Raw genomic sequence first — 16,645 nt, 5'->3', positions numbered from 1 at the left:
GGAATCTATCATGCATTAACTCTATAATCCATGAGGAAAATGATACATTCCTTCCACTTCAGTGGTTCGGACTCTTTAAATGTCTCCCTTCTGACAGCTGGCAGTTATGATGTGTTCAAATGTAACCAGTAGAAGTATTGTATCTTTATAATGTAACAGTAGGATGTGACAACCCCACTGACGAAGGGTTGCCGCAATGCAGCCTGGAGTTTACATTGGTCTAATTAAATATTCACAGTGGACAGTGACGTGAGCCAAGTCTGGAAATTACACTCACATATATGCTTGTGTTTCAAAATACAAGATTCAAATGTGTGTGTGTGTGTGTGTGTATATATACACTGCTCAAAAAAAATTAAAGCAACACTGTTTAATCAGAGTACAGCATTAAGTCATTTAAACTTCTGGGATATTGATGTGGTCACTTAAGTAGCAGAGGTGGTTGTTAATTATTTTCAGCTGCTTTGGTGTTAGTAAACTTAACAACAGGTGCACTAGAGGGGCAACAACGAGACAACCCCCAAAACAAGAATGGTTTTACAGGTGGAGGCTGCTGACATTTTTTCCCATCTTCATCTTTTCTGACTGTTGTTTCACTAATTTTGCATTTGGCTAGGGTCATGGTCACATGTGACACCTGGACCCTACAGAGGTTGTACAGGTAGTCCAGCTCCTCCAGGATGGCACATCAATATGTGCCATTGCCAGAAGGTTTGCTGTGTCTCCTAGCACAGTTTCAAGAGCATGGAGGAGATTCTGGCTCGCTGCCCGGCACTGTGGAGCCCGACTGGCATTTGCCATAGAATACCAGAGTTGGCAGGTGGTGTCCTGTGCTTTTCACAGATTAGAGCAGGTTCACCCTGAGTACATGTGACAGGTGTGAAAGGGTCTGGAGAAGCCATGGAGAACATTATGCCTGTTCAGCATGATCAGTCTAGTGGTGGGTCAGTGATGGTCTGGGGAGGCACATCCATGGAGGTACACACAGACCTGTACAGGGCAGGCAACAGCATCAGAGCCTACGCTGGTCCAGTGGGTCCTGGGTTCGTCCTGTTGCACGACAATGCCCAGCCTTGTGGCGAGAGTATGCAGGGAGTTTCCAGATGGTGAAGGAAGTGATACCATTGATTGGCCCCCACACTTGTCTAAATGAAATCAAATAGAACATCTCTGGGACATTATGTTTCGGTTCAGCTGATGCTGCCAGGTTGGACCTCAGACTGTCCAGGAGATCAGAGATGGCCTGGTCCAGATCTGGGAGGAGATCCCCGCCATCCGTTGTCTCATTAGGAGCGTGCCCCAATGTTGTCATGCATGCATACAAGCACATTGGGGGGGGGGGGGGGGTGCATACAAATTACTGAGTACCATTTTGAGTTGCTGCAATGAAATTTCAGCAAAGTGGACTAGCCTGCTTCATTTTTAACTTTGATTTTCGGCGTGTCTTTTAATTCAGCCTTCTGTATGTTGATAATTTTCATTTCCATCCAGTGATGTGGCATCCTTTCCTTCCTAATGCATTACCCAGTCCACATCAGTATCGATAACCAGCAGGAATTTTTTTTTCCCCACTGAGATCTGATGTGTTCTTTCCATGGCCACAGGTGTATAAAACCAAGCACCTAGGCATGCAGACTGCTTCTGCAAACATTTGTTCCAGCTGTCAGTGGTACTTCTTGGTGGTGTTTGAGGGCAGCTGTATGGTGTAACTCTGCTTTGAGACAGAGAGGAAAAATAGAGGGTCTAGAGCAGGGGTGGGCAAGTCCAGGCCTCGAGGGCCGGTGTCCTGCAGGTTTTAGATGTGTCCCTCATCCAACACACCTGAATCAAATGGCTGAATTACCTCCTCAGTATGCAGTCAAATTCTCCAGAGTCCTGCTAATGACTTCTATATGTGATTCAGGTGTGTTTGATCAGGAACACATCTAAAACATGCAGGACACCGGCCCTCGAGGCCTGGAGTTGCCCACCCCTGGTCTAGAGAGAAGTGAGTGAATCCATGTAACTATTAGAACACAGAAGTTGTGAAAATGTGTCACTGTAACTTGAGAGTTATCAGTTGTGCTCCTTCTTGTCTCTGTGGCTATTAGGTGCAAATATTTACAGGTTTCCAACACAACCAACTTCACCTGAGTAACAAAGGCTAAACTACACTTTGCTTTTGGTCTGAGCGCACCAGAAGGCATTAAACTCTGGCTGTGAGCACAGAAGCCCCGCCCACCTCAAACCTTCTTTTCACGAGGAGCAGCCAATCAGAAGAAAGCTGGCTTGAAGGGAGGGGAAAGGGAGCTAAACTGGCTTCACTGGCTTGTGATGGTGGACGAACTGATGGGCTGCAGCAAGTCAAATAAGGATTATTTTGAAACTGTGAATACAAAGCTACTCTAGTAGTGTCCAACATTGAATTAAAACAAAGTGGAGCTGTATGAGAACAATACATCCATTTCATGAGCAGGCAAGAGATCGCAGATACGCCGGTCCTATTTTCTTTATCAATAGAAAGTTTTGTGTTGCTGCTGTCACAAGATAAATCATTGCTACATTAACTCGCTCATGTTATTGGTAAAAAAAAAAGGCATGAAGTTACTCCACTGAATATTTTTATACACTTTCCAACTCTTAGAGTAATAAAAACCTCTGTAGGTTTGACTAAGTCATCATCAGTGTGGTTTACTCAGTGCAAGTTCCAGAGGTCAGCTGTTACTGTAAGCACTTTGATTGACAGGTGATCGAACAGGTTAAGTAATAAGTATTCAGGTAGTTTGCATTTGTACAATATCTGAGTGATGAGCTGGACTTTGGAATTAAAAAACTATGTAGAGTTGACATAGTTGGAGTTGGATGCTTTTGCGTCACACTGTTCTTTGACTGTCCGCCTATTGTGTCCGTCACAGCCAGCGAACGACACAAATCCTCTTCCACCTCCTTCAACAATAAAAATGCACAATGCACCACTTCCTGTTAAACTAAAGGTTTTTTTTTTTTTAAACAGCAACCCTACATCAGCCACATCATGTTCAGAACGGCCAATGAGTAACACATTCATGAACTGACAGGAAGCTGAATCACAGCTGCATCTGAAAACACGCAGCTGTAAATATGACTTGTCAGTCTTGAGAAAACACGGTGATCTTAGATAGCATCAGCCTGTCCTAAAGTGAGTCATATGGAGGATGACTGTGACAATAAGAGCGGTTCCCTGGAACATTAAAGCTTTAAAAAGAAATCTGAATGCTGCCTGCTGATGGCTGGAAACAACCATTCAAGAATTTAAAAAAAAAACATGCTGTGCTGAATGAACGGTGACCCGTGCGAAGCCGTCACTACCATCAGTTTCTTGCCATCCATTATGTTAGTTATGCTTCAGCCAGTTACTTTCATTGGCTCTTTTTCAATCTACTTTTAATTTTAAAAAAGTATCTAAAACTCAGTTGTGCAATAAGGAGATATAAATGCATTTGCCATCAAATGAAGAGGTTTATTGGTTGTTTGTTCTGGACTGGGAACCAGGTTTTATAAAATGATTTTCTGTACAGTGAGTGAGGTTTGCTGGTTGAATTTAGGTATCAATGAAGCCACCGATAGTACTGGCTACACAGTGCAGTGTAAAAGAGAGACGTAGCCCCACTCTGTCTTATAATACATCTATTCAGCCCCCAAATACGTCTAAGTTAACAGGGATCTTTATGTGTTTCCTTACGTACTGTTACAGTGGTGGATGCAATATTAAACATGGCCAAAGTTGCAAATAGGGAGGCCAACATAATGCACAAGTAATCCCTGCGAGCCACAAGCTGAGGCGCCAGGCTGCTCTTTACTCCTGGTTATGTATGAAGTCAGGGAGTGGACATCCCTAATATGGTCATCTCAGGCAAACAGCTCTGGCTGTGACCATTGAAGCCCCACCTACCTGCTGTTCAAACCTTCTGTTTATGAGGGTCAGCCAATCAGAAGAAAGTGTGCTTAATGAGAAATTGGACTGAAAGGGGGAGGAGCTAAAACTGCTTGTTTCAGACAGAGGATCAAGTGTGAGGGAGCACTAAGGCCCAGTATAAAGACGAACAAGGATTATTTTTGAATTGTTAAATCATACAAAGTTCCTGTAAGTATGAGAATGAATCTAACCTAGCTAACGTCTCAAGTACTACTTTGGTTTGTACTTTAGGAATGTTTTACCACAAACATTAAAATATTCTGCCAGTGTCAAGATCACTTTAAAAATGACAGTTTACACACTCAATTTGTCTGCAGTTAACGTACCTGAAGCATGGCGCTTTTTCCCCCTAGATTTTATTTTTTCCCTTTATACTCAGCGTGACAAGGAATCAAGTTTTGTTCTTCTTAAACAGAAATTTACAGTGACGAGTCAGAGATGCTAAACTCACAACAGAACATGAGATTAAAAACAAAAAGAAACATCATTTCTAAAGTCCACACTCAAGTATTAGGAAGGAAAAATTAGCCTGTGTCTCATCTACACACTTAGACAGTAGTGCAAGTCGGTGGATCGGGTTCATTTCAGTAAACATCACCTAAGATCTGACTCAACAAAAATCTACACATTGGAGGTGCAGCCAGTACAATGATTCAAACAAATTAAACTGATTCATGTGAAAAGCTGTGTTCCAACTTAGGCTCAACAGCGTGTGACAGGTTAAGATATATATATATATAAAAAAGTAATACACAAGAATTAAAAAAAAAAAAAAAAAAAATGTACACAGCCCATTCCTTAGTCAGAGCAGCACTGGATCACCACAGAGTCACATCTGCAGGTTTGAGCTTTTTAGTTCAATTTCAAAATATTGCTTTCATGATTTGCACTTATTTCATTAAAAGGTTTGGATTTCATAGGAGATTCAATGCATATTTACCAAACTGATTCGTCTCCTGAACAAAACCCAGAATCCAGCAGTGTCTTCTTTAGTAGACTTCTGTTTAGGTGAAGGTTCAAAGCGAATAGTCACACGATACTTGTAAAAGCCTGAACAGGCTTCAAATAATTTCTCATCCACGCTCATTAAAAGTTACAGCTTGAGGACATTTTTTTATTTGACTGCCAATATTACACTGTTTCAACTGGGGCCTTCAATTCCAAGAAATGAGCCTTATGACGTTAGCCTTGGGTCACTGCAATGAGCTCAGCTTTCTCGTCAGAGAGCATGCACTGACCGCATATTGTGAAATGCATTCTATTTTTTTTTTTTTGGCGAGCGCTGACGGCTGACATGCAGTGTTCACAGATGCTGCGTCATACAGCCTACTTTAGTGATTCACCAAGAGATGGTTTAGTTTTCCTTCAGCAACTTTCCACTGGAATTCAGCTCATGATCATGCATCAAAGTAAAGATGAGATGCAGGGGTAAGTGTGGACTTTTAAAATATAATTTAGATTTGCTTTTGTGCTTCTGTGGTTTTCTCCATATGCATAAAGACATGCAGGAATACCCCGAGGTGCTGAATGAGGTGCTGGCCTCAGTACTGCACTTGGTCCCCAGGCACTGCTCTGTGGTTGTACACTACTGCTGAATAGTTAGCACAAATTTCCCCACTGGGATTTTGAAAGTACCTTTATAAATGATTCTGTATGACTACTTTACTCACAAGCACTGAAATGTATCCAATTACATCAGTTAGTATGCTGCAGCATCAGTCTAATGCAATAAAGTTTCACTCCTGACACTGTTGGCAATACATTGGTTTGTGTATGATCACTTGGGTGCATTGGATAAAAGCACTTTTTGAACAATGTGTAAAATGGTCATGATACAACTGATCAGTTACAATTCATTCAATGGTTGTCTAGTTTAGCAAATGAAGGCACTGAAAAAATGAGTATCTGATAAAAATTTCACCACACTGTGCTGTAGTGCAGAGATACATACATATTCCTGCAGCGTCACAGTTTCGTTACAGAGTATGAAGAGCACGTGAGGACATTTCCATTTCATGAGGCAAAAAGCTGGTGAGCCTTGACATGAGGAGGAGGGCCACAAATGTCTCCTTTGGTGCTGGACACTATCTGTCTTGGTTGTCTGACCTGAGGCCACAGTCCGAGGAGTCCTCAGAGGGAGTGTCTAGGACGGGATTGACAAACCCTTCAAATTCTGCATTGTCCTCTGGGTGGGTGCTCACAAAATCATTCTCCCACTCCAGTGCGGTGGAGTCCTCGGAGGCTGAGGTCGGCCCGCTGTTCATTTGCTTGCCGCCAGGCCTCAGGGCTGCACGCAAGATGTCTTCCTCTGTTCGAGACCTCTCCCACACTGGAAGCGCACGATTGATTCCTACAATGCAGGGACATGAGGTTTTATTCTAACAGAAGAGCAGTAACAATGTCACTGAAGTCAAAAACAGCTGCAGGCCGTGACCTGACAGGCTCATGGTGAGAAAACTTAGATATTACAAGTGTGTTGTCTTAAAACATATATAATATTTATGGGCAAAGACTATATATAAACTGACTTCACTGGTTAGTGTGTGACTGAGTGTAAAATCAATACGGTATAGTATTGAGATTTTGCATGGTCATAGGAAGGCTGCTGAGTGCAAATGTAACACTTAAATGTGAATTTCTGTGTCGACAGCAACAGATTTGTGATTTTTTTTTTTTTGGATGATTTATCATAGCTAATTGCTGCATTATCAGAAACAGATTGCATGTAATTGCCAACTTGACCCCATTCAATTGCAGACTGACAGCAGACTGACTCCACCTTGGCAACATTTATGGCAGGTTTTAGTGACAGTGTTGGTATGCTGACAATCTTATTTTGCAGCCCAAAAAAGCCCCAAATAACCAAGTGAGATAACTTTATCTTATTGAATAAAACAGATACTGACAAAGTGGAACTTCGAGGACGTAATTTGCAATATATGTTACTGCAATACTCAGCATATCACAAAATGTTAAAAATTGCAATAATATAGTATTGTGATAATATCGTATCATGGGGTGGTCAGTTAGTGGTCTTGTTGGGAAGCCTCGAGCTCAGTGTTTTTACCATTGCTATCTTAGGGCTCGATCTGACCGGTAAACCAAGAGAAGCTGCTTTCTCATACAGTAGTGACTTACAGCCGTCTTAGTTCTGCTTTTTTTTTTAACTCTGATGGAGACCATAACTTACAAAATGACACTGTAACACCATAAACTCATCAAGGAAGTGTTTACTCAAGTCACGGATAAGGGAACCAAAGGGTCAGTTTCCCATAGACTTCTATTAACTTTATGTCCTTGAAACCAGAGCAGTTGCTCCATGCTGGCCATTATAAAGAAACCCAGTTTAATGCCAGGAACTACATCCATCTGTATATACAGTCTATTTGTTTAAACAACAAAGAAGACACTTCCTAAAGGGAGCAACCTCCAGCATGACAGTGGCCCCAGCCACACCAGAAAGCTGCATTGACCTCCAAACTCCCAAATTTTAATCTAGCATCCATGAGATGCATCAGAACAATCCTAATCTGAGCCCCACTGTGTAATCTACAAGACTCAAAGGACACGTTGCCAACATCCTGGTGTCAGACACCACAGGACACCCCCTGAATGCCCACGCCCTGATGGGTCAGAGCCGTTTTGGGGAGCACCTTTACAATATTAGTTATGTTTTTCGATGTCACAATTCATCTGTGTAATACCATTAAGAGGAAACATCCATGAATCAGGAATTTAAATAAAAATAAAACAAATGTGCCCCCATTTTTAGATCTGCAAAAATGTGTCAAATAATTGATTAGCTGACTGACAGAAATACAATATACCGCTCTTTTGATAATTTTTGAATAAAGATGCCAAACATTTGCAGGTTCCAATATGACACTGAGAACATCTTTGCTCTAAGACATTTGATAACATTTCAAAGAAAACAGATGAATTGACAGTAACACCAATCATTGGCTGCAGCCTTACACATGAGGAGGACTGTTGTTTTACATCTTTTGTGTAAAGTAAAAATCCTGATTCCATTATGGACAAATATCCTGCTTTCTTTTCTCTTCACTAATTGTTAAATCACTTTTGGCTTCAGACTTGGCTGAACAAGCTCAGTCAGAATGTCGCAGGCACTGCGGTGCCACTCCTGTAAAGCAAAGACCTAACCTCTTACCTTCCTCATCGTCCCACTCCAGATCCAGTGACGTACCATCATCATTAGTGGAGCGGGTCTTGGTGGTGAAATCCCAGCTGCACTCTGTGTTGGGAGTCACCACATTTGTGTCAGACGGAAGTCCTGGGAACAAACAGAAAACGTGTAAATCTGATCGCTCTCTTATGAAGATGAAACTCTGAACGTACAACTCATTAGGGGCACAAATGTCGAGTAGATTCTATATAAACGGTTCACTCACTGTTGCTCCTGAAAGCTTCAGACTGGGCTTTAACATTTTGGAGGTAGACGTCAAAATCCTCCCCAGAGGTTTGTCTGAAACCCAAGAGATTGAGATATTTACCCATAGCACAGCACAGGAATCCCACCAGTCCAGCTCTACTTTCATGTTTTCTTCTGCTTTCATGGTACAGTCAATTAGTTAGGTATTGACGACAGAGACTGGACAGCTTGCGGCTCTTTAAAATCTGCTCTGCAATCTACACACCGCCTGGCAAATTCAGTGTGCACATCACTAGATCCACACGTGTGCTGAGAACTTATTTAAAATTAAAAAAAAAAAAAAAAAAAGTGACACGGTTTAAGACTTTTTCAGGCAAATTCAGCCATAAATGCTAATGAATAAACAGTTGATTTGCCAGAGGCTGCAAGTTCTGGTTTTCTAATTGTTCTTCAATAAACACACCATCACTTAAATCCTCTTGCAGGGTCTCATGACCCAAATTTGTCCTCAGCTCAACAACTACGCCGTTGTCTAATGAACTTAAATGGCTCACTTTCTTTGCTGGCCTTCGCCGCCAGAGCCATCTGCTTTCCCCCGTGTCCTCTGGGCAGACAGCTGCTGACACAAACAGCACACATCAACGAAAAAAAAAAATCATTTTCACAGGATTGAATTACAGACCGGATTCGTTTGAAAACATTTAACAATTTTGGCATTATCAAGGAAAAATGTGAGCAGACAGTTTTTTTAAACAGGAACAACAACAAAAAAAGCAACACCAGAGAAGCAGCAGAATGTGGCAACAGACAAATATCAGTCCTGGTATTTTTCTTTATATCACATGAGCAGAAAAGCACATTTGAAACCACAATGGTGACCAAAAGTCCTGCTTCATTACTAGTACTTGTCCACTTTCTCTAAAAAATTATTTCACTGCTTGTACTTAAGAAATAAAGATCGCCTCCAGTTTTATGCCTATGGACACCTTTGCCTCTCTACTGTAAAGTAACCAAACTACTGTTAGTTTATTTTGCTCGGAGCTTCTGCAGTCCGACAGCAAGCCCCCCCCCCCCCTACATGAATAAGCATTGAGATACTTCAATTTTAATTTTACCATATACCAACTATATGAAGCTCATTTATTTGTTGTTCTTTGTCATTTTAGGTTCAGTCATCTTGCTGCTATGTTACTTTAGTTGAGATCTACTATGCAAAAACATCAGACTTTTAGTTTTTTTACATTTTTCAACTTTCTCTGTTCCAGTGTATCTGGTTGCTACTTGTGCTAAAAAGTAGATTATGAACACAATATTTTGTGACTTTAGTGCCCCCTAGTGTTTCACCCTTGTAAATGTTCGCAATAGCAAAAAGACAAAAAATGCCAACTACACTTATTGTCTATGATTTTTTTTTTTTTTTTTTTAAATATGTCTTAAACATACCATCTCCAAATTTAATACCTGACCCACAGCAAAGCTGGAGGAAATCTAATATGTTTTAAAGACCTAAATTTCCTTGATTTTAACATCAGACTTTAAGACATGTTAATGATCCATGGGATGTCTGGTCAAGAGTCTCAAGCAAAGACAAACAATATACTTCTGTGAGCAGAGGACAAAGATGAAGGCTGAACAGAGAAAGATGAACCTGGTGTCAAATACTGAGATCATCACTGTGAGCTAAAAGTTCATCTTTAAGGCTGCTCTAAATGCTCTGTTTCAAAGTGTTTTTTTTTTTCTAGTCTTGGCTTTGTATGATACCATAGAGAACTTCTTCTTCTTTCAGCTGCTCCCTTTTAGGGGTCTCCACAGCAGATCATCTGCCACCATCTAACACTACCTCTTGCATCCTCCTCTGTCACACCAACCCTCTGCATGTCTTAGTTCACTACATCCATGAATCTTCTCTGTGGTCTTCCTCGTTTCCTCCTGCCTGGCAGCTCCATCTTCTACATCCTTTGTCAAATATATCCACTCTTCCTCCTCTGCACATGTCCAAACCATCTCAGCCTTGCCTTTTTAACTTTGTCTCAAATCTTAACTGTTCCTCTAATGTCCTCGTTTCTAATCTTGCCCATTCTGGTCACTCCCAGTGAAGAGCTTAACATCTTCAGCTCTGCCTCCTGTCTTTTTAATCAGTGCCACTGTCTCCAAACCATACATCATAGCAGGTTTCACTACCATCTTGTAAACCTTCTCTTTCACTCTTGCTGCTATCATTCTGTCGCAAATCACCCCTGACACTCGTCACCACCCTGCCTGTGCTCTCTTCTTCACCTGTCTTGTGCGCTGTCTGTTGCTTTGGATGGTTGACCCCAGGTATTCAACCTTCTCCACCTTCACTGTTACACCTGTCTCCCTCTCATTCCCAAACATGTATTCTGTCTTTCTTCTACTGACTTTGATTCCTCTTCTCTCCAGCATACCTCCACCTGCTCCCTCTACCCTCACTACAGATCCCAGTGTTGTCTGCGTCCCTAATATGATTATACTGAGCACAGAAGCCCCACCCACTGGTCACCAAGAAGAAGACAACTGGCTTAAATGGAGGAGGAAGAGAGCCAGACAGTGCATAAACTGAGGGGCTGCACAAGGCCCAGACAGATAAATACAGATTATTTTGAACTGTGAATTATGCAAAGCTACTCTATTTCCATCCAAGAAGAAAAACTGAGCTGGAAATAAGCATCACAGATCCCCTTTAGAAAACAGAAAGTTGGGGAGTTGAACTCCTGGGAAGCGCCTGCACAGAGACGCCAGTAGCTTAGAGGAGGAGGAGGAGGAGCTGCTTTAGCCAAGCAGTAAGGTAAAGTGGCAGAAGGGAGCGCTCAGTGCTGCCTCACCTCCTTCAATTTTCGTTCACGTGCCAGCCTGGCGGCCTCACGCTGGGCAGCATTTCTAGCCTCCTCTTCTAGCCTCAACTTCTCCTCTTGTGCCTCTAACTGAGCAGAAATAACAAAATGAAACAAACATAACAAAAACACACAAAACAGAACAGAAAATTACAAAAACAGAAAAAACAATGCAGCAAATTAAAGAGAAGCCAAAATTAAGTGTTCAAACACAAAATGAAATAATGAGGGCTGTTAAATCTGACAGAGACAGATGCGCTAACCTCAGCCTGCAGCTTTTGGTCTATCAGGAGCTGTTCGTCTGAGATTGCAGCATAGCGGTGATCTCTGAGGTGCTTGATCTCATCTTCACTGATGGGCCTGGTGGAATAACAAGAGGACACAGGTTACTGTGTTTTTGTTTCTGTTTTTTTAATGCCAGAGGTTATTAGCTTTCTTTTTTTTAAAGATTTGACTCTTACCTCGGGCAGGGCTGTGGGCTCTCAGCCTGCAATGCAACATACACAACATTTTAGCAAATAGCTCTGAAATCCAGTATGAAATGACTGACTGACTCAAGACCTGCTACTCTAGGACTGCATGGAAAGTAATCGAGTTATCCCCCCCGGAGGAAAGAAAATGGAAGGCTGCCATATCACAGGGATGGCCGCATCCCATCTTTTTCTATCCAGAGCTGAGGATGGTAAGTGGGGACAGCCTGATGGCAGTATGAGCATAAAAAGTATCCGGGGACTTTGAGTATAATCCAGGTTTTAATTAGAAGACAGTTGGATTTGTGTCCAAATCAGCAGAGCAGCATTTTTCATAGACTTATTCAGATACTGAAAGCTCTTGAAATAGAAACTTACCTCATCACTTTCTACCAGATTTTCAAACTGCAAAATTAAAAAAGCTTAATTAGACTTGTAACATTACATTAAACAGTCATTATTAAGAAAAAAAAAAAAAGGCAAATAATGCACACACCTCGATTGTATAATGCTCCCCTGTGGTGCTGCTGCGGAAGTATTTTGACCTGTAAGAATAATGAAGGCAATGTGAAAAAAAATTTCCATTTCAGACAAACATATACCCACTGCTGGATATGAAAACATTGATCTCTTTGCCAACATTATTACTGACTGATTTGCTGATGAAAACTGTTTTCTGAAATTAAAAGCACAAAATTATGTATAATTAAACTGGCCCATCTGCCTCATATATATTATATACACCCTATAAGAGCTAATTTATTATAAGTAAATAACTACAACATTGTGTCAGTTATGTTAAAAGTGTTCATGGGGTTATAGCTAGAGTGAAGACCAAATCCATAGAGGAAGATTTGCTTTACTGAGCCTGTTGACCATCTACTGGGGCAAACTATGCCCGTCGCACTGTATTAACCCTGTTTGTTGTCACCCAGTTATTGAGTGGACACCGTCTTTCTATGTTATCTATTTTAACAGTGACCTTGATCTTGACTCCAATGACCCCATATACAATCCCAACGTTGCTTTGGCCATAAGCTATCTACCCATGAAGTTTGGTAAGTGTAGACCACGCGGTTCTGGAGTTATTGAGTGGACGCCACCCAGACGCCCGCCCACCAACCACTGGTGTTTACATAATAATCAAAAGTAGTTTCAGCAGTTTTCACATTCCTATCTCTGCTTCACATTGCTAAAATTTTACACACACACACACACACACACACACCAAGTCTGTTCTTCAATTTAAATTTTCAAAATAAAAGACCCAGTGTAAACTAAACACTCCTCTGCTGAAACACTCTTTGTGCGATGTGAAGCCTTGTGAATGACTAGAAAAATCATGTACGGGACACAGTGTCATAGCCATGCACCCACTTAATTCCCAGGGGCAGCCTAGAAATTGTTCTGTTCAGTTTCATGGAAGAAGAGATTTCAGTTTACCTAAACTGATATCATCAAAAGTCTTTGACTACTTTGTATTGTGAAGACATCTCACATAAATACTGATCTGTCACTGTCAGGGCTGTGAAACAGGAAACAGGCTGTAGTGAGTTGGCTGTACAGTTTGTGTACAGCTGTAATCAGAATGCATTATTTTGCTTGCCTTTCAGCTTTCCCCCTGACACGGTGGATAGCTCCACATGTTTGATTTGGCAGAGCCGGATTGCTCTTTCTGACGCAACCCCAAAGGGTATTTGCTCGGCAGGAAGTGGACCAGCAACCTTCCACTTACTAAGCAAATGTGTTAACCACGACACCATTGGAGGCATTTATTATTTTGCTTGACTAAATGTTATAAATTGGTTTTGAAAAAGAAAAATTCCTGTGAAAAACGAAGTACACCCCATGATTCAGTAGCTTGTAGAACTGCCTTTAGCAGCAATGATTTCAAGTAATCTTTTTCTGTACGACTTTGTCAGGGTCTCACATCGTGTTGGAAGACTTTTGGCCCACTCTTCTTTACAAAGTAGCTTCACTTCATTTAGGTTTGCTGTCTTTGCTCGTGCACAGCTCTCTTAAAGTCCTGCCACAGCATTTCATTTGGATGAGGTCTGGACTTTGACTGGGCCGTTGCAGCAATTTCAGTCAAGCTTTAGCTGTCAGACAGATGGTCTTACATTTGACTCTAGAATACTTTGGTACACAGAGAAGTTCATGTTCGACTCAGTACTGCAAAGCTGGGTTGTTTTGAGCTTTTTTCCTGTGGCTACAAAACAAGCCCAAATCATCACCCCTTGACCATCATGTTTGACAGCTGGTATGAAGTGTTGTGAAACATGGTGCTGTGCATTATGGCCAAACCTTCCCTCTTTGGTCTTGTCTGTCCAAAGGACATTGTTCCAGGAGCCTTGTGGTTTGTTCAGATCCAAAACTAAGCTGTGCTGCCATGTTCTTTTTAGAGAGAAGACGCTCTCTCTTGGTAACCCTTCCAAACAAGCCATACTTGTTCAGTCTTTTTCTAACTGTACTATCATGAACTTTAACATGTAACATGCTAACCAAGGCCTGCAGAGTCTGTAAGTTTTGCAGTTACTCTGAGCAGTGAACGGTCTGACCTGGTGGTGATTTTGCAGGGACTTTATTCCTGGGATTGTGTTAACACACACCTGAATGCTCCAGACCAGCAAACTGCCAAAACTTCTGATTTTGTAGAGATGCTCACACTTGATGATCAAGTAATCAAGTGCATTTGATTAGCACTGTCTGCTAAAGTACTTAGCCACTTAATTCCAATGGAATCTGTAAGGATGTACTTGGTTTTGCACAGGACTGCATAGAGTCCTGTGAAAACTTTCTTTGTCACATGATTGAGTACATCTTGCCTTTGATGGCATTGTTATTTTCCAGTTTGGCCCTCAGTAGAAATGAATTTGACACCCCTGCCATTTAATAAGATAAAAGATATGCTGTTCCACATGTGTAGAAGTTTCTTAACTATTAGCTCTCACAGTAGCTAAAAGTTAAACACATCAAACATGAAAGAAATGGCTTAAATATGTAGAATAGAAAACAGCTCAACAAAGTAAAATACAACACAACAAATATCTTAAGGTTAAACTTAGGATTTAAAATCCTAAGACTTAAGATTTAATTGACATAAAATCAAAATATGTAAAAAAATAAAATAAAAAAACCCCATACATTTAAATAAAAATGATATGTGTAATCAATTTAAAAAAACAACACACACACACATTCAAACAAACACACAGAGACTTTAAAATGGCTTACAAAAATGCAGTGACAAGATTTACTAGTGTTAACATGAAGTGTGTAGCCTACTAAAGCTAAAAACAAACAAAAAAAACCTTCACAGGCTTTGCTCTTAACACCTCTGGTGTATCAAAGCTGGTAAACTGACCAATATGCCATGACTAGTAAAGTAAGACGTGTAAACTGCAAGAAAAGCACAGCTCTAACTTCTATTTAAGTGGCCTACTAACCAGTAAGCTTGATAGGCCCCCACTTAATCAAATACTGCCAATCAATCAATTAATTATTATTGATGAGAGCTGTGACCTCCATGCTGTGACATTGATTTTGGATTTACAATGATCAGAAAAAAGCTGTTTTTTTCCCCCATTTTACTGACTGCCAGTTTCACATGAAAGCATGACCTAATGTCTGCAGACACCTTTGTAATGCCACTTCAGGGTAGGACAAAAAACTACCAGTGTAGTACTGTTAATATTACAAGTATATGTATTAGTACTACTGTCAGCTACATTATATGAACCTATGAATAAAAGTGTGGAAAGCCTTGCTGCTGGAAGAGACCTAAACAAAGCACAAGGTAAAGTCAGACTAAAAAACATAAATTATTTACTTCAGCTGGGTGACACAACAGCCTGCAACCGAGGCAAGAAACCAGTCACTGATCCCAGCAGCTGCATCAGGCATGAGATTCAAGACAGACTGAGCCAAAGTGTCCACATGTTAGTCTACCTCATTGCCAAGGAGCTCTTCAGAAGCTCTCTCAGCTCTGCTGTCATTATTAGCCCTTAACTACACCACCTGTCCAGGCTCTTGAGACTAGGGGTGGGGTCTTGATTCCCACTGGCATTGGCTGACTGCAGTTTACAGAGCGTACAGCCAAAGGCTTACTAGCTGGCCTTTATCTCTGGTTGACAGCCACAACGCCTGTGGTAATAACATCTCTAGGAAGCTGACCAAGTCTTCGCAGACTGACTGCGGTGTCAAACTGTTGGCCAGCGTTAGCAGGAAACAGATAACGCCGCTTCAGATGATACTTGCATGCTAGGTAGCTCAGGCTGCTAAAGCTCACAGTAGACTCACCCGCCTCCTCGCTGGATCCTGTTGGCTTCTCTCCTGAAGAGCCCCACACAGTAGGCCCAGCAGTTACCCATCGCATTGTCAAATGTTCCTATGATCTAGCTGCCTATCGCCTGACAGCTGCTGGAGCATTGGTGTAGGTAGCTACATCTCCAAGCGCACTCCTCTGCTCCAGCCACTTCCTCATCCTCCTTCCTCTCCGGTTGATGACAGAGCACAGATGAAAATGAAACACCACCACCTACTGTCCTCTACATGAAGTTCTTATAAATGCGACCAGGTTCTGACAAAAGGTATCGTTTGAAGCACGGAAAGTAGTATTATTTAAAAAAAATGTGTGTGTGTATATATATATATATATATATATATATATATATATATATATATATATATATATATATATTGGTGGGGTTCACTCAAATATCATCTGGACTTCACAAAATAAAGCACCTTGTGACAACTATCCATCCACTTATCCTGTTCAGGGTTGTGGGGGGGCTGGAGCCTATCCCAGCTGACATAGGGCGAGAGGCAGGGTACACCTTGTACAGGTCACCAGCCTGTTGCAGGGCCAACACACAAAAACAGACAACCAACCATCCATACTCACATTTGTGCTCTCATTCACACCTATGGGCAATTTAGAGTGGCCGATTAACCTAACCCCAGTAAGTGCATGTCTTTGGAGTGTGGGAGGACA

The 16,645-nt window shown here is 41.4% G+C and overlaps 1 protein-coding gene across 1 annotated transcript; it reads right to left on the bottom strand.

Annotated features, from left to right (window-relative positions):
• Window positions 1-3,506: 3,506 nt before the first annotated feature.
• Window positions 3,507-16,135, bottom strand: ap1ar (adaptor related protein complex 1 associated regulatory protein). Its single transcript, XM_030740239.1, has 10 exons — window positions 15,949-16,135; window positions 12,146-12,194; window positions 12,028-12,054; window positions 11,641-11,666; window positions 11,443-11,539; window positions 11,171-11,269; window positions 8,882-8,943; window positions 8,347-8,420; window positions 8,106-8,228; window positions 3,507-6,284 (listed from the first exon to the last, which is right to left on the bottom strand). Exons 1-10 carry the CDS (start codon window positions 16,017-16,019, stop codon window positions 6,019-6,021), a joined length of 894 nt encoding a protein of 297 aa, XP_030596099.1. The 5' UTR covers window positions 16,020-16,135; the 3' UTR covers window positions 3,507-6,018.
• Between the last annotated feature and the right edge of the window lie 510 nt (window positions 16,136-16,645).

This window comes from Archocentrus centrarchus, chromosome 10, assembly GCF_007364275.1.
Source record: "Archocentrus centrarchus isolate MPI-CPG fArcCen1 chromosome 10, fArcCen1, whole genome shotgun sequence".
In the NCBI taxonomy this organism is placed as follows: domain Eukaryota; kingdom Metazoa; phylum Chordata; class Actinopteri; order Cichliformes; family Cichlidae; genus Archocentrus; species Archocentrus centrarchus.
This window is presented reverse-complemented; position numbering and strand designations above follow the sequence as displayed.

Coding starts and splice junctions, on each gene's coding strand:
- ap1ar (XM_030740239.1), bottom strand. CDS start 16,019: ATGGGTAACTGCTGGGCCTACTGTGTGGGGCTCTTCAGGAGAGAAGCC. Junction 11,540..11,640: donor AGCCCACAGCCCTGCCCGAG/GTAAGAGTCAAA, acceptor TTATTCCACCAG/GCCCATCAGTGAAGATGAGA. Junction 6,285..8,105: donor GGAGTGGGACGATGAGGAAG/GTAAGAGGTTAG, acceptor CCTGCATTGTAG/GAATCAATCGTGCGCTTCCA.